The following is a 21857-nucleotide window of genomic DNA, read 5'->3' as shown; positions in this document are numbered from 1 at the left end:
CGTCGGGCTGTCCTGGCACCGGGTCGGCCACCACGGCTGCGGGCCCCTGCAGGCTCTGGCCGCACACGTGGTGGTGCTTCTCCCAGTCCTTGTGCTGGCAGAAGGAGCCGCAGTAGCGTGCTGCGTTGCAGCCGCTGCACGTCTCGCTGGCCTTGCGCCCACAGTTCCAGCAGCTCTGGATTGGGTGGAGGAGATGGTCAGGGCGGGGCCACTCCAAATCCCCCACGTCCCCAGCCCAGCTGCAGAATGGGGAAAGATACCCTCTACACAAATGGGCTTGGACCCAGCCAGGGTGTGAAGTGAGACCCCACAGTGCTACAGCTTGTGGTGCCCGTTGGCCAACATGGCCCCTTGCGTGGGGCATTTTGGGGGAATGGGCTCGCACGACTACATTGCACACCTTTAGCCCACCCAGAGAGGTTCATGCTGGGCTTACAGGACCACGGGGTCCTCATGAGGGCAGGGAGCCACTGCCCCTTCCCTCTCTTTCAGGCAGCCCTCCTGCCCCACCAGGGCTCCAACACAGAATGTAGGGGCCCCGGAAGAACAAAGATGGCCACGCTCCAACGTGGGGTGCATGCGAGGCCTGCCTCGGTCACATCCTTCCCCTACCATTGGGCTTCTGTGGAACAAACATAAGCCAGCCGGCCATGTGAGTAAAAGGTGGGCAGGGATACTGGGGCAGCCCCAGGCTATGCAACAGAGACACAAACCTGCCACGGGGACAGGCCCAGGTGCCCATTTAACCTCCAAAGCCTCTTGGGCGCCAACAGCTCCTGCTGTCCCTGGCTCACTCTGGCTCGGCCACCTCAGTCTCCTGCAGTCCTCACTCCGCCAGCTGTGCCTGCCCCCATCTGGCCTTTGTCCCTGCTGCTCCCTCCTGGGGTGACACTGTTCCCCGATTCCTGCATGCTGGGTCACTTCCTCCAGGACTGCTCAGACGGCACTGCGAGGGGGCCCTGACTGACACCCCACCTCCTTCCCACACAGGTCCACAGCCGGAAGTGCTGCAGGCTTCATGTCAAACACCAGCACGATAATAATCTCACACCCTCCCGCATGTGCGCATGTGCCGGGAGCTGAGGAGGTGGATAGATGCCACCTGGGGTCTTTACATCCTCCTCTTGCCTCCTGCTTCCCAGGTTAGAGAGCATGAGCTCCGGTGTCTGCGAGCCTGGCTGCAAATCAAGGCCCTGCCACTTCCCAGGGCAAGCTACCTCCCCCCAGACCCCTCAGTTTCATCTGTACAATGGGGACACCCACAGGACCCTTCTCACCAGGCTGTGTGGGGTCAAGAGGCCCTGAGAGCTCATGGGGATGCCAAGATGGCGCAACAGCCCCGGACTTGGACTTGGGGTGGGGTGTGGGGTGGGCACCTACCTCACTGGAGTCCTCCTGCTGGTTGACGACAGTGAGGGCATCCTCCGAGGCCTGCCGCCTGGCCTCGGCCAGGGCCCGCTCCATCTTGGCGCGCTCTGTGCTGATGAGCTCGTGGGCCTTCCGCTCGGCATCTGACACAGCTTTCTGCAACTCAGACATTGCCTGCCGCTTCACCTCATTCACCGCCTCCTCTGCAGAGGACATGTGGCCATGGTCACGTGGGCCGGCCTACCCAGGTCTCCTGGGCCTCCAGCTCATAACCCCGGGGGCCGGGCTTGTGCATAAGGACCACATGCATCCCTGCATCTGTGTGCAAGCATGGCCATGGAGCAAATCTCCAAGCTCATCTCCAGCAGTGTTCTCAAACTCCAGCAGCAGTGACAGATTTGATGCAGGGGGCCTGGGGAGGGCCCTAGACTCTGCATTCCCAACAAGTTCCAAGTGCTGCTGCTGCTGCTGGTCTTGGCACCCACTTTGAGAACCACAGCTGTATTGTCCTGCCCCACAGACAGTCTGCCTTCCCCTGTGGCCTGTCTGGATGCAATCCAGGGAATGCCTGGTCTAGGGCTCTGCATTATTTCCCCCAAAACCCTATGATCTCCCCCACATTTACCACCTCTGCCTGTTCATGTATGAGGAGTCAGTGGATTGTTTTTACTGTGGCCAGAGCGTCTGCTCATGGCACCCTGCCCTCTGACAATGGGAACAATATGGACCCCTCTGCCCCCTCTAAGCCAACCCCGAAGGCCTTTCAGGCCTGCCTCAGTTTACCTGGCAGTGCTGTTCTTGCAGCATGGTGTGAAGGAGGCTGGGGTGGGATACAAGGGGCAGAGATGACCCTTGAGCCTGATGTTCCAAGTGTTTGCACACTGTGTGCTGAGCTGCTGGCAATGCCAACTGCAGCCACCTGTCCCCATGTCACCACCCGAGCTCCACATGGTTGTCACCCAGGGTCCCATGAGGCCCTGCTGTGGGCCAGAGGGAGGTGAAGGGGACAGCCAAGGGAAATGAGGACCTGCCTCTCCCCGTCCAAGCCACCCTCCTGCCTCGACCTGGGCGGCTGCTGCCTGCCTGGCCCTTTAGCCTCCAACTCTGAGCTGGGACCCTCCACTCTGCTTTCAAAATCCTAAGACTGCCTCCCTCTAAATCATACTCTACACTGAATCTATCCCACGAATCCAAACATATCAGGATCCTGCCGAAACCGGTTTGGCTCAGTGGATAGAGCATCGGCCTGCGGACTGAGAGGTCCCAGGTTCGATTCCGGTCAAGGGCATGTGCCTGGGTTGCGGGGACATCTCCAGTGGGAGATGTGCAGGAGGCGGCTGATCGATGTTTCTCTCTCATTGATGTTTCTAACTCTCTATCCCTCTCCCTTCCTCTCTGTGAAAAATCAATAAAATATATTTTTTTAAAAAAGGGATCCTGTGTCTTCTCTGCACTGCCACCGCCCTTGAGCCCGCCTCTCTCTCGCTGCCCACAGGCTGTAGCTCCTGCCCAGCCTCTCCCCAAAGTGTTCCCACGATGCCATGAATGTCCCCCGCAGCATTCCCATTGCCATGCTCAACACTATGCCCAGATTCCAGCTCTAAGTGCCTGTCTCGTATGTGTGTGTGTCTGTGCACACTCGTGTGCATGTTGGGCCTGAGGCCCTGCTTGTTTTACTGAGCGTGGTGTTCCCTGGCAGGTGAGGGTGGCAATCGTCCTACTCTGGATACTAAATGCACCGTGACCCCTCCATAAGCCCCATCTGTGAAGCCCTGTGAACTTCCCCCTGAGCTTGGGGCCAGGTGAGCCCCCTACCAGAGGCTCCTTGCAGAGAGGGCAAGAGGGTCTAGTCTAGGCCTGCAGGCCCCAGCTTCCGCCCCCCTGCCCCCACTCACCAGCCTTCCTCCAGATCTCCTCGGGCATGTAGCTGGAGAGGGTCCTAGGCATGAACTCCCGGTGCACGTCTGAAACACAGGGGCCAGTGTCACACACAGGACGGGGCCACAGGGCCATGTGTGAGTGTGTTCTTGGCGGGGGTCCGAGGTACTCATGGGTAGAAACGCGGTATCAGTTGCTGGGGTGGGGGCAGGACAGCGTCATGGAGGTGGGTGCTCTGGACCTGACTGGGAGCCGGGCCCATCTTGAGCCCCTCTTGGTTTCCATGGCCATCACCCAGGGGATGAGTGCAGACCCACAGAACTCTGAGTCCGGGCTTCCTGTGGGTCCAGGGCTCTGCGTTGTTATCTCCCCCATATTTGCCACCTCTGCCTGCTCAGTGTGTTGAGCCACTGGGATTTGAGTCTGCTTCCCAGTGGGTCAGGCAGTGTCTTTGTATGTGGGCCCTGCTGCCTATGGTCCCGGGCACCCCCTTCATGCGCCCTGTAGCCCCTGTACCGCCCGTGCTGCTCTCTCCGCCACGCCACTCCCTCTGTCCCCTCCCAGCCCCAGCAGCACGCACCTAGCTGAGACCCCTCTGCTCCTGTCGAGCTGCTGAGGGGCCGGGCAGTGGTGGTCGAGGGGCCCTTCTTGGTGTCCTCAGCATCGCTGTAGCGCCGGACCCAGTGGTTGAGCTCCTCGCGGTCAGCCTCCTGGCACCGGCGCAGCACGGTGAGGGACCGCCGCGTCTTCTCGGCCATGTCCATGATGCAGTTCAGGAGCTGTGGGCGGTGGGGGGGCGGGCGGCCTAAGCATGCAGGGCCCTTTTCCCACACTCCTGGGCCTTGGCCAAGCCACTGTCCATGAGGTTTGGCCATGAGGGGCGGGGGCTTAAGTCTTTGTATGGGGCCCTCCTTGCAAACCTTAAGGTGCAGTCTGCCGGCACCACTCTGGGACCACACCTTCTGCCTAGTTTTTCCCCTAAAAGGAAGCAGGGCCAAGGATGAACCTGGAAATGGTGCTGAAGAGATCCCACCCCTCCACCAAGTGACCTTCCGGAGACTCTGCAGGGGCAGAGGAGGGAAGGTTCTGAGGGGCGGACCGGGAAGTGGAGGGTGGGCTGAGATGGGTGTTCCCCTTACCCCCATGCTCCCAGGGCCCACTCTCCCCAAGGCCTTGCCCCATGCCCCCCAGGTGGGCATAGAGCCAAGGGGAGCCCGCCCGAGCCCTGTCCCCACAGCCCCACCGGTTGGGCGGACTGTGGCACCTGTGCCCTGGCCTGGACACTCACGTTGTTGAGGTGCTTCCACTCCTCAGCCCACTCGCGCTCAGTGAGCCTGTGGTCGATCACTTCCTCTGGCCGTGACCCATGGACCACTGCAGGGGGAGAGGGGACACTCAGGCCCCACCCCATGCTCCCAGGCCCTACCCCACACTCCCCCCAAGCTCCGCCCTGGGCTAGATCCTCCATAGGCTGTGCCCACCCGGGTAAGATGGGGAGGGTGAAGAAAGGAACAGGCCTGGCCTCTGCTGAAGGCTTGGAGTAAAAGACCCATGTCCTCAATCCTTGCTCTAGCTTTGGCCACCCTTCCCCTGCCTCCCTACCTCCAAAACCCATTGTTCTCACTCTTTCTGCCCGCTGCTGCCAACAAAGCCAGACTCAGACTTCACTTCTGGGGTCCCACCATGCTCAGAAGCTCTCAGGGCCTCCGTGTGTCAACTGCCGGGCTTCAGCCAGGCTTTACCGGTTCCTCTCAACCAGCTGGACTCCTATGCATGCGTCAAAGCCCAGGTTTCGAGCCCTTCCTCCCCAGTAGCTCTGGGCCCTCAGAATTTCTTAAGTTCCATGAGACCCAGCAAGTGCCCCAGCTTATCTGCTGGGTCTCAAGTGAACCAGTCCAACTGTGGTCTCTTGGGAGACAGGGGGCTCAGGAAGCCAGTCGTCCTGACGATCCTTCCCCACGGGACCTGGGACCCTCATTTCCCTCTCCAGGCCTCAGTTTCCCTACCTCACCTATCTCAGGGGGCGTGAGAAGACTTATAGGAGGCACATTGGTGGGGAGAGCCTGGTACAAGCAGCTCTGCGCCAAGTGCTCTACACCTTTCATCCCTCATTGACCTTGAAGGAGACAGTGCTGCCATTTCCAATTTACAGAGAACTCAGAGAACTGAGAGAACGGAGGCTGCCTAAGGGGACATGTTTGCCCAAGGTCACCCAAGGTCAGCCTGAGCAGAGCTGTGCCTTCAGCCACTGGCTGGTATGGCTCCAGGGACTGAAACAATTGTTCTCCCAATCAGAAACAGAACCATCGTGAGCTGTGAAATGAGCACAAGTGCAGCAGCACCTGTCCCCACGACGGCTCCTCTCACAGTTTCTGACGTACCCAGTGCTCTTGCCCCCAGTGTTTTGGGTGCCTACGTTGGGCGATGCAGTGCCCATGAATGCTGTTGGGTTAAGGTCTCTCTATGTAGGCTTTCTTCAGCTCCTAAGGGTCTTCTGGACCCACAAACTCAAAATGCCTCTCCAAACTGCCGAAGGGGTGGGAGGTGGCAGCCACAATCCGCTGTCCACAGCCCTGCCCCGTTGCCCGCGGAGCCAGAGCTTTCGCCAACGCCCCAACCAAAATAGTGGCTGAGATCTGCCCAACAGCTGGTGTCTATTTTTGCATTAGCAGAAGCGGGTGGGGATAGCACCTGCCTGACCCGGCCACAGGGAGCCAGACACTGTCACCTGCTGCCTGGGCCAGGGCCCTGGAAGCTTCTGCGGGGTGGGGGCGAGGAGACGGCCTTGTATGGAGTGAGGCCTCTGCTGACCCTGCCTCTGGGCCCCCTTTTGGTGTCCTGGGCCTCTATCTTAGAGGCTGCTGTTTCTAGGCTGTCCCCCAATACTCTGGGTAGGAGCTGGTCCTGTTCATCTCTTTGTCCCCCAGGGATGGTCAGTGGTCAGGCAGATGTGGCCAGAAGACTTTGGGCATGTCAGTTATGATCTCTGGACCTCAGTCTCCTCATCTGTGATCTGGTGTGCTGACGTATCACACATATATGAGAACACGTCACGGCCCCCTTTAAGAACGGAGTTAAGGATACAATGCAAGCAAGAGGTGAGTGCTCCACCCTAGACTTTTCCCCACTGCAGTGGGTCCTCGGGTTACGTCGGAGATCCGTTCCCACGGCGCGACATAACGTGATTTTCGCCGTAAGTCGGAACTCACCTACATAAGCACCTACGTCGCTCACACGGAGCACATACACAGCAGGAAGGAAGTGAAACAGTAAAAAAAATTAAAAGAAAGATAACAATTCCTGACCTTTACTTGTGGTAAGTAAATAATAAACATAAAGCACATATGTACATATGTTGAAATGATGGAACTTTTTTTTTTTTAAATAAATACTGTAAATGGGAGAGGGCGACGTAACCATGAAATGACGTACGTCGAGTCGGACAGAACCCGAGGACTGTCTGTAACATCAATAACAGCTGGCCACACAGCCCCCACTCTGCACGGGATTAACTCCCTCGGTCCTTACGCGACCCTGAGGGTGAGACTCCTGTTAGAGCCCGCCAACAGAGGAGGAAACAGGCACAGAGGTCACGTGACCTGCCCAAGGGTGTATCACAGGGAGTCCTCAGAGCTCAGAGGAAAGGCTTCCCTTTTCTTGTCTCTATAACGAGATGACACACCTGTTCAGGGGCCAAGGGCACACTGAGTGGCTCTAGGTCCCCCAGGCCCCATACCCGTCTGTGCTTGCCTCCGTCCAGTCGGGGCCCCAGGACAGGCACACTCACAATCGTATCCCCTGGGAGGGAAGGGACCTTTTGGGCCCTGAGGGTGAGGATGTTGAACTGCCCCCCAGATGGAGGTCCGGGAAAGATGGCTCTCTCTCAGAAGCTTCCGGCCAGGGTGGGGATCCCCTCTGGGCCCTGGGGCCAGTTCCCCACTCACATCCTTTCTCTACGCCCATCTCCTCTGCGTCTTGACATGTGCACACAGTGGCTCCTGAACGCTCTCCCCACACACAGGTGCACGTGTGCTCCTACTAACATGCCCACACATGCCAACCCCTGCCCCCAGAACACTGCTCACTGAGTTGCCGATGGCGCTCCCGAAGCTCCCGGGGGTCAGGGTGGCGATAGGAGTCACGGGAGTGGTGGGCCAAGGCCATGTCCTCGAGGCGGTAGTGTGGCGGCGTGGGGTGGGGCAGCCCATTGCTGGGGCTGAAGCGCTGGGCAGGGCTCAGGGTGCACGGCCGTTTGCTGAGGGGGTCAGGGTGCAGCGGGTCGCGGTCTGACCCATTCTCTTTGGTCCTGGCCAAGAGAGTGGGCAGGAGGTCAGTGGTCACAGAACCAGGAGCCATGGATAGAAGTCCAAGCAGGAGAGATGAGAGAGAGAGAGAGGTGGTGGGCACAGAGAGAAAGAGTAAGGGGGAGACAGGGAGAGGTGAAACCAGTCCACTGGGGACCCAGCCTGATTCCTGCTCCTGGTGTACCGGCTCTGGGGCCTAGTGGTCATGAAGTCTGAACGTCTGTTGAGAGAACGAAGAGAGGGGAACACCCTCTCCTGGCAGCAGGACAAGCACCCATCTCTGTGACCCAGCAGTGAGGGCCAGCCCATGTGCCCGGGTACCTCAGGCTCCTGGGCACTTGGGGTCCACATCTAGCACCAAGGGAATAGCCATGGAATTCCCTCCAGACTCCCCTCCTGCCTAGCCCCTTGTCCCCCGAGGGGAACATCTGAGTCCTCAGGAGACCTCCCCACAGCCTGGCAGGCAGCCTCTCTGAGTCAGCCTGGGCAGTGGCCTTGCAGGTAAGATTGAACTTGACCAGCTTGCTCACTCGCTGCGGGCAATAGCACTGACCCCAGTTCTCTCAGCACTGGAACTAGAATGCCTGGTGAGTTGTGGCACCAGAGCCAACTGGTCCCTTCACTGTCTCCCCACACTCCACCTCCCCGGCTGCAGACACCTCCAAGTACCTGTCAGGTGTCCTCCGCTTGCCGTTCTCATTGACTTCCAGCAGGAGCTCCGAGGAGTCAATGGGGGAAGAGGCGTTGGCATCCAGCAGGAGCTGCTCATGCTGGGCCAGGTACTGGGCAGGGGTCTGCTTGGCCAGGCGGGCGCAGTGCAGGAGTTCACGCTGCAGCAAGGGCAGGTTTGCCTGTGGGGAGGACACAGGGTGGGCATGGGCTCACTGACGATGGGGGTCAGGGCACAGGGTGCACAGCCTTGCTCTGATGCCAGGCAGGAAGGCTGACGGCCAGCCTCACTGTGTGACTTTGGGTGAGTGCAGCCTCACTGTGTGATTTTGGGTGAGTGCAGCCTCACTGTGTGACTGGGGGAGGCGCATGACCTCTCTGTATATCAAGTTCCTCCACTACAACCTGGGTACGAGGGCAGGCAGGAAGGCTAGGTAAGAGTGTGCCCCCGCAGAGAACACAGTGATTTGGGGTACAGGGGATCTGAGCTCAGATCCTCGTCTCCCAGGCTGGGGCTTCTCCACTTCACTGAGCTCCTTCCCATGGTGGCATCTGGAGACGATGAGGAGAGGACCATGATGACGGCTCCTTGCCTGCGCCCGTGGAAGCAGGCACCTGATCACCCGCTGTGTGGAGAAGGAAACTAGGGCTCTGAGCGAGGACGTGGGCAGCCCTGCACACAGCTAACTAGAGCTGGAGGAGCTGGCAGCAGGACCCCAGCGTGTCTGCTCTGGACCCCCATACGTGCTGATGGGAAGCCGCTGCACAGCCTTGAACGAAGCCTGGCGTTGGGGCTACGCCCATCAGTGTGCATACCACTCTGAGCAGCCGCATGTGTCACTGCCTGTGGCTGCACCACCATGGTCCTTACAACCTTCAGGGATGGACACTGTGACTGGTTCCACATTTATGGGCAAGGACACTCGGGCACAGAGTGGGAGTGATACGTGGGGATGCACAGGATTCAAATGCAGATCCTGCCTGTAGCAACTATGCCCTCCTGCCTGTGCCCTTGCCCTGGCTCTGGGGCCTCCCAGAATGCCCTGCCGGGTGGCCAACGGGCTCCTCATGTGCCTTCCAAAGAGACTTCCCAGAGCCACTGTGGTGAGGGGGGTTGTGGGGGAGGGGGTGGCAGGCTGGATGGAGGCCCAGCAGCAGGCCACTTGGGAGAGCCCAAGTTCTAAGTATTTGTAAATAATTACAATTCCCCAACTTTCTCATGGCGTTTCAAAGCTGCCACACAGCCTTCTCCTGCCTCTGCCTCCCCAGAAACCATCAGCACACCCGGACCCAATCAAGCAGCCGATGCAGTTTTGTCAAGCAGCGCCGGCTGCCAGGTCTGTTTTTCTGTTTGGATAGCTGAACGCGGGCCAGCCCGCCATCTGGCGAACATGTTAGGAGCATGAGCTGGGGAAGGAGGTCCCGGGAGGTCTGAAGACGCCAAACATCCTCCTCTCCCTGGCTGGCCCCTCCTCTCCCTCGCAACCTCCCTTTGGCCGGCCAGCAGGGCGGGACTGCACAGGCACCGGCTGGTCGCTGTTGGGGTGGTAGAAACATCTGGATTCTTGGCCGGCTGGGGCCAGCTGGGAGCCGGGACCAGGGTGGAGGCTGGCTGGGCGGGGCAGCCTCTTCCAGCTTCTGGAAAGCCCCAGCACTCAGCCATGCGCAGCATTGAGCTCAGGAAAGGGTGCAGGGGGCCCAGGGTCCTTGGGTGGGGGAACAGGGACCCCAGCCCAGAAGAAATGGGTAGAGACGGTGGAGAGCCATGACTGGCAGATCCCTCCAGGCAGCAGTTCCCATTGTGTCCCCAAAGGCCCAGGTGCCAGGGAGGCCTCTCCACTTTGGTGCTGGACAAACTAAACCGGTGGCAAAGATCTCTGGACCTGGACTCTACTGTCTGAATGAAGGTTCTGACACTGCAGAAAACCCTGGAACTGCCCTCTTCACAGATGGGAACTCTGTTTCAGAGGGAAACCAGTGTTTGCAAAAACAACCACAATAATGGTGTTAGTCGAGCTGACATCTTCCACAAACGGCATGCCCGTGGCCAGCCCCCCCCTGCTTTGCCGTGTGACCTTGGGGAAGTCACTTAACTCCTTTGGCTTTTGCCTCATCGGCAACTGGAGCTGTGAACAGCACCTGCGCCTTCCGTCCTGGACGCGGAGGGCTCCTGTGAGCTTCTTATGAATTAACTCCTCCATGCCAACCCGTGAGGTGGCTGTCACATCCCCTGTGACGGAGAGAGGACTGAGGCCAGAGTCTTCCCAAAGCCCATGGGTGGAGCTGGGGTTTGAGCCTGAGCTGCATTCTCAGCCAGAGTTCCTGCCTCTCTGCAGTACGACAGCTCCAAGGGCCCTGCCCTCAGGGTACCGCACGCTGCCCACACAGTGGGCCTAGTGCACCATTGTACCTGTGAAGGTCACAGAGGAGGTGACACAGTGGGTCGGTCGGGCAGGGGGCACTCCTGCTGGGACCCCCCACAATGCTCTGGGTTCTAAAGGGGCCAGAGCTCCTACAACAAGGAGGATAGGGGCTGTTCCTCGGGCAGGACCATGGGGACAGGCCAGGGCCTTGTCAACAACCCCTGGAAACAGAACTGGCTGCCCCCCAGGAGCTGCATGTCAGTGAGAGGAATGGACTGTGTCCTTGATAGTCCTGTCAACTCAGGGCCCTGGGTGGGATCCCAGGCCCCTGGCGCTGCAGGCAGGTCGCTCACCCTATAGAAAGAGCAATCTAGGCACAGAAGCCCTAATAGCATATGAGAGCAGCTGTGGACAGAGGGGAAACTGAGGCAGAGAGATACCTCAGCAGGCTGTGCTAGGCTGGGCATGTCCTGTCCAGTGCCTCATGGGGGTGTGTCAGGGAGGATGCTGGGGTGCAAGGCACAGTGGGCATTGGGCAAGGCCTGGCTGGGGAGAGCAGGGGACGCGGATGTTGGCCCTACCGCTGCTCCTCGGATAAACAAGGGCAGCTGACGCGGGCGGGCTGGACATCTGCTGTAAATATTTGATCCGACAGAATAAGCAGGCGCACTGTGTCCCCAAAGATGGGGAGCGGTGGAGTCAGCAGTAAGTTGAAAGGAGGAGAGAGAAGGGAAGGGCTCCTAATGAATTGCAAATGACTGCCAGATGGGCCCAAACCCTGCTCCATGCCAGCAGCCTCTCTGTCGCCAGCTTAGGAGTGTGAGCTCAGTGGGGTGTGGGCGGAAGGGCAGGAAGGAGGGAGGGAGAGAGGGTGTAGATGTGGGGGCACAAAGTGGGGTCCCCTTGGCAAGGGACTGCAGGGAACAAGGTGTGGGTCTGGGACATACCCTGTAAAAGCAGGGGGTGTTTGGAGTCTGGCGGATCCAGGTTCCAGCCTTGGCTCCATCTCTCCACCAGTGGGGAGACCTCAGGGCCTCAGTTTCCCCACCTGTTAATCAGGAACTATGCCTGTGCCACCCCTCCTTACAGGGATCCTAGGGGCCAGCAGGGGTGGTGTCGAAGGTGTTTTGCAAAGCATGCCTTGTCTGCAAAACATTTTTAAGTCCCCAGATGACAAAAGCCAATTCTTCACGTGCATTGCTTCATGCAATCTTGCCAACAGCCTGAAAAATGATTCCCACTTTACAGCTGCAAAAATGAGGCATGGAGGGGCGAACCAGCCTGGCCCAGGCCAACAGGGGCTCAGCTATAGGAGCAAGGCTCAAACCTGGGAGTGTCTCTTCTGCTCTGTCCTACCAGGGCCCGGTCGTGCGGTGAGTAGGGCCCACTCTGGAAGCATCTCAGAGGCTGGGAAATGAGAGCCCCAGGGAACCCTGACCTCAGGAGGTGCACGGCAGCAAAGGGTCATCGGGTCAAACACTTTGGCAATTGTTTCCTCTTGGCCCTTCTGGGAGGGGGTGACCCTCGTTTAGGGGAGTGAAGGCCCCGAGAAGTACTGAGTGAAGACTCTGTCTAACACGGTCTAGGCCTGTGCTTGTCCCTGTGGGAATGTAGGTACCGACTCCGTGGGTCGGGGCCGAGCCCAGGAACCTGCATTATTCATAAGCCCCTGGTGCTGCCACCAGACACCAGCTACTCCTGTTGAGAGGCCGGTCCGTTGCTTATCTTCGATGTTTGACCACACGACCTTTTTTTTTTTGTTTTTCACATCTGACAGCATTCGTTTATCTACCCACCTTTCCACCAACATACCACCCACCGTCTGTCTGTCCACCCACCTGTCCCTCCATCTGTCTTCTGTCCCTTCCCCTCGCTATCCCTCAAACATAGCAGGCACACCCTTCTCTAGAGCCTTTGCACATGCTTGGAAGGCTCGGTGCCCTGCTCTCCACCAGGGTCCCTCCCCCCTCCCCCCGCTTCCCTAGCCCTCATCATTTGCCCCTTCCTGTGTCACACATCACAGAATTTATAGCTATTGCTGGTTGGCTGTCTCCCATCCCACCAGGCCATTGGCTCCAGAAGGGATTGTGTCTGCTGTGCTCCCTGCTATCTCCCTAAGCCTTGCATAGTACCTGGCACATATAGGTGCTCAAAAAATAGCTGTACAGTAGACAAGTGCCTTTGGCCAATACTGTATAATAAAAGGCTAATATGCAAATTGTCCCCTTAGGAGTTCGACCGGGAGTTCGTTCTCTTGCTATGACGTGCGCTGACCACCAGGGGGCGGTGTGGAACATGCCAGGTGACCAGGCAGTGGCTGGGCACTGGTGGAGGCGGGGAGGCTGGGAGGCGGGGAACCTGATTGGCCCTGATTGCTGGCCAGGCCTAGGGACCCTACCCGTGCACGAATTTCGTGCACCGGGCCTTTAGTAAATAATAACAGGACTGATTGAAGAGCTTTCTTACAGCACTGAGTTTGGTGGCTGACTAATCTGGTCTGGCAACTAGTCAGAGCTGCTCCCTGGGTACTGGATGGCTGAGCATGATGCCTGGTCAGAGCTGGCAGAGAATGAACTTGGGGCTCCTGGGGGAGGCCTTGGCACGAGGGAGCAGGGTTTGCTGTTACCTTCAGGAAAGGGATGACAAATGGGCGCAGTGGGAAGTTGGTGGCCTCCTGAAGCTTGGAATGAAACTCCTCAATGGTCAGTGTAGAGTTCTGAGGGGAGAAAACCACCACACATCAGCCCAAGCCCCGTCCACCCAGCCCGAGGAGGGCAGGAGGCCCCAGGGCTGGGCACGACCCAGTATCCTTGCGTTCCCGCTCAGCAGCCTCATCCTCTGTGGCCATGCTGCCCCACTCACCACAAGCCCCAGCACAAGCGTGCGGACGCGTTCCCCGATCTCTGGGGAGATGTCGCTGCCGAATTGCTGCAGGGTGGTGAGGAAGCGCTTGAGTTTGCTGAGCTGCCGTGCCCCGCAGGCTGGGGGCAGGTGTTGTGTGGACAGTGAGGCTGTGGATGAGGTGGCTGGGCCATTGCTGAAGCCGTTGGGCGTGGATGGGGTGCCGTTGATGGCTGTCGGCGAGTGGCTGCTGCCGTTCATTACTGTGGGGGGAGAGGGGAGTGAGGAGCACAGCAGAGAGCCAGGGTCCCTGCCTAGAGTCACCGGGATGCCATGGGAGCACCACACCCTTTACAGATGCGTAATCCGGGGCCTGGAAAGGTGGAGCCTCGTCCCAGGTCTCAGGGAGTCGGGGCTACTTGGTCAGACCCTCCACCGCCCAGGCTGCTCAGTGTCTACTGTGAACACAGGGGCTTCTCCACTATTAGGGACCTGCTGGCCCACTCCCCTCTCCTCGGGGGAGACCACTCCTCCACCCTTCTCCACCATGACAGCCCTGCGAGGTGCCCACTCCCAATCAGGTGCCATCGCCCACACAAGGGCTCCAACCCCTGTGCTGATGGGACTCGGGTGGGGCAGAGGGACCCAGACACCCCAGGACAAGTGGGGCTGGATCCTGGCAGGGGAGCCCCTGGGCTGGGTGCTGCTGCAGAGGTTGTATGTGGAGAACCAGCAAGTTACCTAAGGGACCCACATGCACACACTGCAGGGGCCCCAGGAGCAGGGCTGTGAGTTACCCAGGCCTTGGCGGTATCATCCAGGGTGTCCCAGGGCTGGCAGAGGCCAGGGGTGCTGGGAAATGGTCCCAGGACAGCACCTCCTCCCTCAGGCTTGGGTGACAAGCTCTCACACTGAAGGCGAGGGAGCCCTCTGTGCCTGATCACCTGCATCCCTGTCCCCTAGCCTCAGAAACCCTAGTGATGACCACCAGGGTCTACAGAGAGGTCAGAGATCACAGGCTTCCAGGGCCCTTGGTAAGGGTGGAGGGGACTCAGGGTGGGGAAGCTGGATATTTCTGGGAGGCCTGAGGCTCAACTGCTACACCTGGGAGCCGCTCACACCTTGCGTCCTTGGCTACCACACCGGCACCTGCTCCAGGCAGCTAGCTCACTCTTGTTCTTATACTCAACCCCTTGTATGCTCATCTGCCTGCTCCCTCGTCCTACACCTGTGGGCACTCCTGGCATGGGGGTTGGGAGTGGGCACCCTGCCTGAGGCCCTATACCACCTGCAGTAGCTTAGATGGGAGTGAGACTTGGGGCCTGGCCTTGGTTTCTTTATATGCAAATGATCCCTGGCCCAAACCAGGGGCGGAGCTTCCCCACTCCACAGTGCTGGGCCCTTCTGCACCCGGCTTCTGCGGCTGAGAGAACCACGCTTGTTCTTCTACCCATGGAAGGAGCCAGAAACGCTTGGCCTTGATTGCTTTCACATGTGGGTGATCACTCATCAATAACTGGCCCCCACTTAGCAGAAGTTTGGAAACCACTGATGAGGCAGGGCTGACACAATACACGTGGAAACCTGTCCGCCTCCCTGGTCTGGATGATCGTAGGAGCGCCTTCTGGACCCTAGAAGTGACACCAGCGCTGGAATAGTCCCGCAGGGAGGTGCGCCTTGCTCAGCCTTCCCTCTCACTCTGGGATGAAGAGAGAACTCCAAACACAGGACAGGAAGAGGCCCCGTCCTCCCCCCGTCTGAGGCATCATCCAGAGGACCCTGGACAGACCAGAAGACTCCACTGTTGTGCTAATATTCTGTCTCACCAGCGAGCTCCAGCCAACCCCACGGCGGACCCTGACACACACACACACACACACCCTGGTCAAGACTGATGACGGCCACCAGCGGTCACACCAGCCAGGCCAGGAGATGGCCCACTGCCACGGGAGACCTCTCCGCGGTGGGGGGGCTCATTCCGAGTGGCAGAGTTGGGCTATCACCTGGGGTCTGGACCTTCCAGAGGCTTCTAAGATGTGTGGCTGTCCATGCTTCCTGGGTTCCCACCCACGGCCCCTGGCCCAGCCTGGGCCCAGCCTCCCTGCAGCTCCCTTACCAGCCTGCCCTCGGTGCCTGGGTCCTCCCGGAGGCCTGCTTGCCCTCGCTGGCCCGTGCTCCCTCCCTCAGGCTGCCGGGCAGTCTCAGCAGCTTGCTAAAGAGACGCCGAAAATAACCCCCGGCCACAAGTGCTTTCATTCCACAACAGGTGTGTTACTAAGTTAGACCGCACACGTGTCCCCGGCTGAGGTTTGGGGGCACACACTAGCACCCCCGCAGCTCCCCAGCCCTGGGCCTGGGCGGGGGTCAGGCTAGGATGATGAACCAACAAGCAGCCTCCCTGCCAGCCCCTCTCCCTGCTGCAGAAGCAGCTCTGGGGCTGGGAATCACACTGTCCTGATAGCGCTGCAGCGCAGCGACGGCCGGACCCAAGAGCAAGGCCAGGCATCACAGAATAATGGCGAGGAGGACCACGCATCACAGGACATAAATAATGCACAATCGTTATGTCACCTCCTCCTGGAGCCGGGAGCTACGCGGCAGCCACGCCTGGGCTGTGCAGTCCAACCGGCTTGCAGTGGGTGCCTGTCCTGACGCTGGCTGACAACACTCTGAGCATCGCTCCATGAAAACTTCCTGTTATGGACATCGGCTGTGACCTGAGCACTTTGACGGAAATGTCCACTAGTGACCATAATGTCCACTGAGCACCCAGTATGTGCCAGGCCTCCCGCCGACTCCACCAGCAGCATATGACGACTTCTAGGTGGGGAAACTGAGGCACAGATGGTGGTACCTGCCCAAGGTCGCCCCACTGGGAAGAGTTGGAGCTGGGATCTGACTCAGGCTGGGGTCTGCCCTTGAGCTGCTAAGCTACGGACTGGCATTGACATTCTACCTTCTCACAACGCTGGGATCGGCCATATCCGCCCTGTTTTGTGGATCGGGGAAAAAGGAACACAGAAGGTATCCACCTGCCTAACGTCACACAAGTCGTGAGGAGCAAGGCTGGGAGGTGACTGGGTCTGAGGACTCCGGCTGCTCTGCTCTCCTGGGTCTGCCCCTCGGACCTCTCTCCTCAGACCTCACTGACATGCAGACGCAATAGTGGATTGTGTAGGCAAGTGGGGTCATCGTCAAGGCCTTCCTAGGCAGAGGTGCGGGTGAGGACCTCCTGGGAGGCCTGTGGTTTTTGTTATTTTACTTACAAAGACAGACCATAGACCATTTTAAGCAGCCATGAAAACGGCCGTGGGGCAGGGACATCGCAGGCCCGTCCTCTCGATCTGTAAGCAAAATAAGAAAAACACTCTGTGAGGAAGGGGGCCATGGGCAGGTGGCTCTGCCCTGCGGGGTGCCTCAATCGGCCCCTCCCCTCTCTGCTGTATGACAGCAGTTTTGGGGATTGGGACTGTCACCACCTTAGGCCAGTCATTCCCTTCTGAAGGTCTCAGCTTTCTCTGTTACATGATGGGGCTTGATTATGGGATCTCTTAAGGACATTTCTGGTGGGACCTTCCAGGGGCCTACAAGAATTCTGGCATCTCTATCTGCATGAGTGGGGTACCTGGTTCTTAAAATGTTCTCTTCCTGGAAGGCGCCTGCTGACCCCACTCAGCACCATCCTCAAGGGACCCGGAGCCTGAGCTGACTTATGAATCAGGGCTAGGGGTCTCCATCGACAGACAACCCAATGCTGGTTCCAAAACGAAGCTCAGGACCGAACTGCCATGAGGGGAGGAAGCACCAAACAGGAAAGAAGATTTGATTTGTTTGAGCTGGAATTAGTGAGCAGGAGGCCAGAGGAGACAGGCTATGCTGCTGTAATCAGAAAGTGAGCCCCCTGTCACATGGGGTAATCAAGGGCAGGCTGGAGTGTTAGCCCTTTGAGGGTCCTCCCAGCTGCAGAGTAGCTCCTGACATTCCTTCCCAGAGTTCTCTCAGCGCCCCTGTCCATCTCCCTAGCACACCACAGCTTCAACTCCAAAATGAATTTGTGCCTAGGGCGGTCACTGGGCAAGAAAACCACAGCCCTCCAGCCCTGGTTCAAGGTCAGCCTCTGGTCAGCTTGGCTCACAGGCTGGTCCCAGGGAAGCTGGACAGACTTGGCAGGAATCCGAGGCTGAGCACAGAGGCCCCGTCCATTCAGGCTGCCACCAGCCCGGTGCATGGACACGGTTAACCGCCCGCTCTCAGGGAGTTCTTGGGCAGGAAACAAATCTGAGGCCACCTAGAGGTGGCCTGACACCCAGAGAGACGGCCCCAGCAGCCCCGTGAAACTAAAGCATCAGCTTAGAAAAGAATTACTTGTCTCTTATGACCTCTGTGCTCTAAATAGAGCCGGGACCTCGAATCCAGGAGCATGAGCCCGCAGTGTTGGGGGCGCACGGGGATGGGAGGGTGTCAGGGGAGCACCCTGAGCCGCACGCAGGCCTTCTGCCCACACGCACACCTGTTCACAGGCCTCCTGCAAGCACACGGGGGTGGTGTCAGCTGACCTTAGCCCTGTCCCCAACCTGAAACATCTGGTTCCCAGACCATTGCTTTCTGGAACATGGGCTCCTGGAGAAAAGTAGGCTGAGGGAGACGCATGTGCCCATGAGCCTCAGAGCCTTGGCCTGACCGTCAAGTGTCTGTTGGCTTCTCCTGCTTGGAACCGAACACGAGGTGGGTTGTCACCTTAGGGCAGCGGTTCTCAACCTGTGGGTCGTGACCCTTTTGGGGGTCGAACGACCCTTTCACAGGGGTCGCCTAAGACCACCGGAAAACACATATATAATTACATATTGTTTTTGTGATTAATCACTATGCTTTAATGATGTTCAATTTGTAACAATGAAAATACATCCTGCCTATCAGAGAATGACATGACGGTTCATAACAGTAGCAATATTACAGTTATGAAGTAGCAATGAAAATAATTTTATGGTTGGGGGTCACCGCAACATGAGGAACTGTATTAAAGGGTCGCGGCATTAGGAAGGTTGAGAACCACTGCCTTAGGTGGTGGCATATGGCCTTTCCTTGGGAGCTGCTGCTGCCCTGCAGGAGTAATTTCTTTTCTCCCTGACTGAGGTGCAGGCTGTGAAGTTAAATACAACTCACGCCCCCCTTTTCTACCTATGGGGCCCTGATGGGGTGGCAGCTGTTGAGTAGATGGAGATGGCCTGCGTTCCACTCAGAGGTGAGGACTGACTCTGCCAAAAGAGAGGGCAGGGTGACCAGGCGGCCAGTGCCATGCAAGAATTGTGTGTGTGAGAAAGCCCAGCCTCTGGCCCCTTCTAGTGTGGCTGACAAAGGCAGACGCGGACCTGTGGGCTGAGAACTGTGGAGTGAGAGCCCGCTGCCCTGGGCCCGTCCTGGAGCAGGAGGCAGGGCTGAGGACCTGTTCCAGTCTCTGTGATGCATGGGGACCCTAGCTAAGACCTGCTAGAAAGGGGGAGCCGGAACCTTCTGTGCCAAGAGAAGGTACAGGGAAGGGTATTGGTCACTAAGCTCCTACTGTGTGTTGAGATGTCCGTGTTTTCAGGCTGCCACACATGGCAGCAGGTGATATCACTCCATTTATCAAACTGAGGCTCGGAGGGTCAGGAGACTGGCTTAAGCCAATATCCTACAAATAAGGGGCCGAGCCTGACCCCACAGCCAATGCCTTTTTCCTGAGGGAGGCTGGGCCACGAACCTGGGGCCAGCCTTGGGTGGCACACCCAGCGCCCTTTGTGTCCAGACACAGAGATCTAGACCGGTCTTGTGGCTCACCCTACGCTCTGGACAGAGCTATGGGTCCTGGCTGGAGACAGCTGCTCTTACTTCTTAGCCCAGTGAGGACCAGGAGCCACAACCTAAGGCAGTGATGGCGAACCTTTTGAGCTCGGCGTGTCAGCATTTTGAAAAACCCTAGCTTAACTCCGGTGCCGTGTCACATACAGAAATTTTTGATATTTGGGACCATAGTAAAACAAAGATTTATATTTCCGATATTTATTTTATATATTTAAATGCCATTTAACAAAGAAAAATCAACCAAAAAAATGAGTTCGCGTGTCACCTCTGACAAACGTGTCATAGGTTCGCCATCACTGGGCTAAGGAGTCTGGCTCCTGCCACACCAGAGGCTTCGTTTGGGTTTCAAAGCCTGGGAAGGGTCCTGAGGTGCGGAGGTGGTGCACGGATTCTCTCGAATGCCCATCAGAAACCCTAGGACACACTGCCAAGCCCCTGGCCCAAACCTGAGCATTTCCTTCCCAACTGTTCAGGGACCCAAATCCCTGCGTCCCCGACTGCTCTGACTCTAAGGAACAGACTCCAGCAGCGGCGGTGGGTTCTGGAGGACCCAGAGCTGCTGTGAGGGTCGAGACGCTCAACCTGGATGCACCCACGGCTGGCGAGGCACTGCCTAAGGGTCTGTTCTACCCACCACATTGCTGGCAGCTGAGGCCCTGCTGACCCCAGTTTCTGGCCAATCTGCACCCCCCACGGGGGCCTGGCTGCAGAGCCCCTGGTATGAGAGCCCGTGCGGAGCTCCTCGGAGACCAGAGCTGCCTCTGCCGGCTCTCCAGCCGGGCGCAGGCCTGACTGAGTTCACCTGCACTCCGTCACCTGCTGTCTGACGGGGAAGCCCCGACCCCCTCCGAGTTCCAACATAACAGCCAACGTTGATGGACTGTTCATGATATGCCGGCCACTGGGTAGGAACTGCTATGAACTCACTGGTCTGCACAGCAGCTCAGCGAGGCAGGGGCTATGGCCAGCTCTGCTGTATAGAGGAGGAATGTGAGGCCCAGAGAGGTTGTGTAGCTTGCACAAGGGCCCACAGCTACGAAGTGGAAGAGTTGGGATTTGAACCTCAAAGCTTGGCCTCTGAGCCATGATGGGCCCCCCCTTTCAAGGGCCCAACGGTGGATGTTTCAGGGTTTAGGGCACAGGAACCGGAGCTCCGGCTCTATTCGCATGAAATGAGGTTTGGCACCTCAGCAACTTCAAGGGCCCCAGAGATCTCTCTGCTCTGCCCCATGTGATGCCCGGCCCCGGAGTTACTCACTTGTGTGGGGTGTGAAGGAGTGCCGTGTGGTGCCCTGGGACGCAGAGGGTGGAGGGGGCGGCATGCTGGGGGGCGTGGACCGGGGCTGCGTCTTCACCTCCGCGGGGGAGTCAGGCATCTCGGCAGCCTTCTTCTCCTTCCTGTCCACTGCTGTGCGGGGTGCGGGGAGGGGAGAAGAAGAGAAAGCCAGTGAAGCAGGCGGAGAGGGGAGGGGGCAGCACCTCCCCAGCCACACCTCGTGCCTGGAAAGCCCGGCCCCCAGCAGCTGGGTTTGAGACTGTGCTGCTGGGGACCCAGGTGGAGGTTACCCAGCTGGACCCAAGGTGGCTCCGTCTCTGCCCACAAAGCCAGATCCGGCCCCAGGGCCTGGCCAATCCCAGATAAGCCCCAGGTGTGTTCACAGGTGGCTGATATCTCACCCACCTGGGACAGAGGGTGGGCTTGGGTCAGCCCATCTCAGGTAGGCTGCAAGAGCCCTAGGCCGGCCAGCATGGGGGCTTGGATCCTCCCTGGGCTGGGGGTGGTGGGCGCTCTGGTACTGCGGACCCGGGAGTCGGGCGGCACCCACTGAGGCAGCCTCCACCAGCACTTCCTGAAGGGCCTGTTCAGATGCACATGCCGGCCTCCCCACCCCCATTTCTGATTAAGCCGGTGTGGCGTGGGCATCTGTGTTTCCATCAGGGCCCCAGGTGAGGCTGCTGCAGTGGGTTGAGGCCCCATTTAGGCTGGAATGGGGGTCTCTCAGGAGACATGGGGTGGTGGAAACTCCTTTTTAACCATCTCCTGGCCCTGGGCAATTCCTGGGAGCAGCCAGGCTGGGGACATGGTCAGTTTCAGGCCGGCCTCAGTCTGCCCACTCAAGGTGTGGTCTGTAGCTCAAGGGTTGAGGCCCTGGAAACGGTCAAAAGTCCTCTGTGGTCTGATGCTCTGCTAGGGGCCAGCTGCGTGGGGAGAGGGTGGAAGAGGCAAAATGAAACCTGGATTGGGCCTGAGCTCCCGGCCCCACAAAGCAGGATGCAGTGGAAAAGGCCTCCGAGTTACTCTGGCCAAACACACAGACCCTGAGCCAGCAGCTGCCTGGGCATTCTTTAAGGTGGAAGGGGGTGAGCACTGGACCTCCTGCTCCATCTTAACACAGGGTCAGCCAGGGCCTGCCCGCGTAGGCCACAAAGACCTGGGAGCAGAGGCTGGGATTTCGGATGGCCCAGCTGCTCAGGGCCATGGAGGTGGATCTTCTCTACCTGTTACGTAAGGAGGCGCAGCCCACCCTGCCCTGAGCTCATCTTGCTAACGCTGCTGGGGTCTCATCCAGAGCCAGGGAGATGGTGGGGCAGA

At 58.6% G+C, this 21857-nt stretch overlaps 1 protein-coding gene across 2 annotated transcripts in view; it reads right to left on the bottom strand.

The window, feature by feature from the left end:
- CBFA2T3 (core-binding factor, runt domain, alpha subunit 2; translocated to, 3) overlaps positions 1-20680 on the bottom strand; it is a 23668-nt gene extending 2988 nt beyond the window's left edge. Inside the window, exons 1-11 of one of the 2 annotated variants that reach the window (XM_015562958.1) lie at positions 20523-20680; positions 16690-16767; positions 13445-13686; positions 13209-13298; positions 8220-8401; positions 7332-7552; positions 4535-4620; positions 3827-4025; positions 3264-3332; positions 1381-1571; positions 1-175 (exon numbers count right to left, since the gene is read on the bottom strand). In XM_015562958.1, coding sequence (XP_015418444.1) covers positions 1-175; positions 1381-1571; positions 3264-3332; positions 3827-4025; positions 4535-4620; positions 7332-7552; positions 8220-8401; positions 13209-13298; positions 13445-13686; positions 16690-16767; positions 20523-20640 — 1651 coding nt within the window. In that variant the 5' untranslated portion in view covers positions 20641-20680. The remainder of the gene's footprint in view (positions 176-1380; positions 1572-3263; positions 3333-3826; positions 4026-4534; positions 4621-7331; positions 7553-8219; positions 8402-13208; positions 13299-13444; positions 13687-16689; positions 16768-20522) is intronic. The other variant, XM_015562959.1, reaches the window with a different exon arrangement.
- Between the last annotated feature and the right edge of the window lie 1177 nt (positions 20681-21857).

This window comes from Myotis davidii, unplaced genomic scaffold, assembly GCF_000327345.1.
Source record: "Myotis davidii unplaced genomic scaffold, ASM32734v1 scaffold77, whole genome shotgun sequence".
NCBI lineage: Eukaryota > Metazoa > Chordata > Mammalia > Chiroptera > Vespertilionidae > Myotis > Myotis davidii.
The sequence above is the reverse complement of the archived record's forward strand: the minus strand, read 5'-3'. Positions and strand labels throughout refer to the sequence as shown.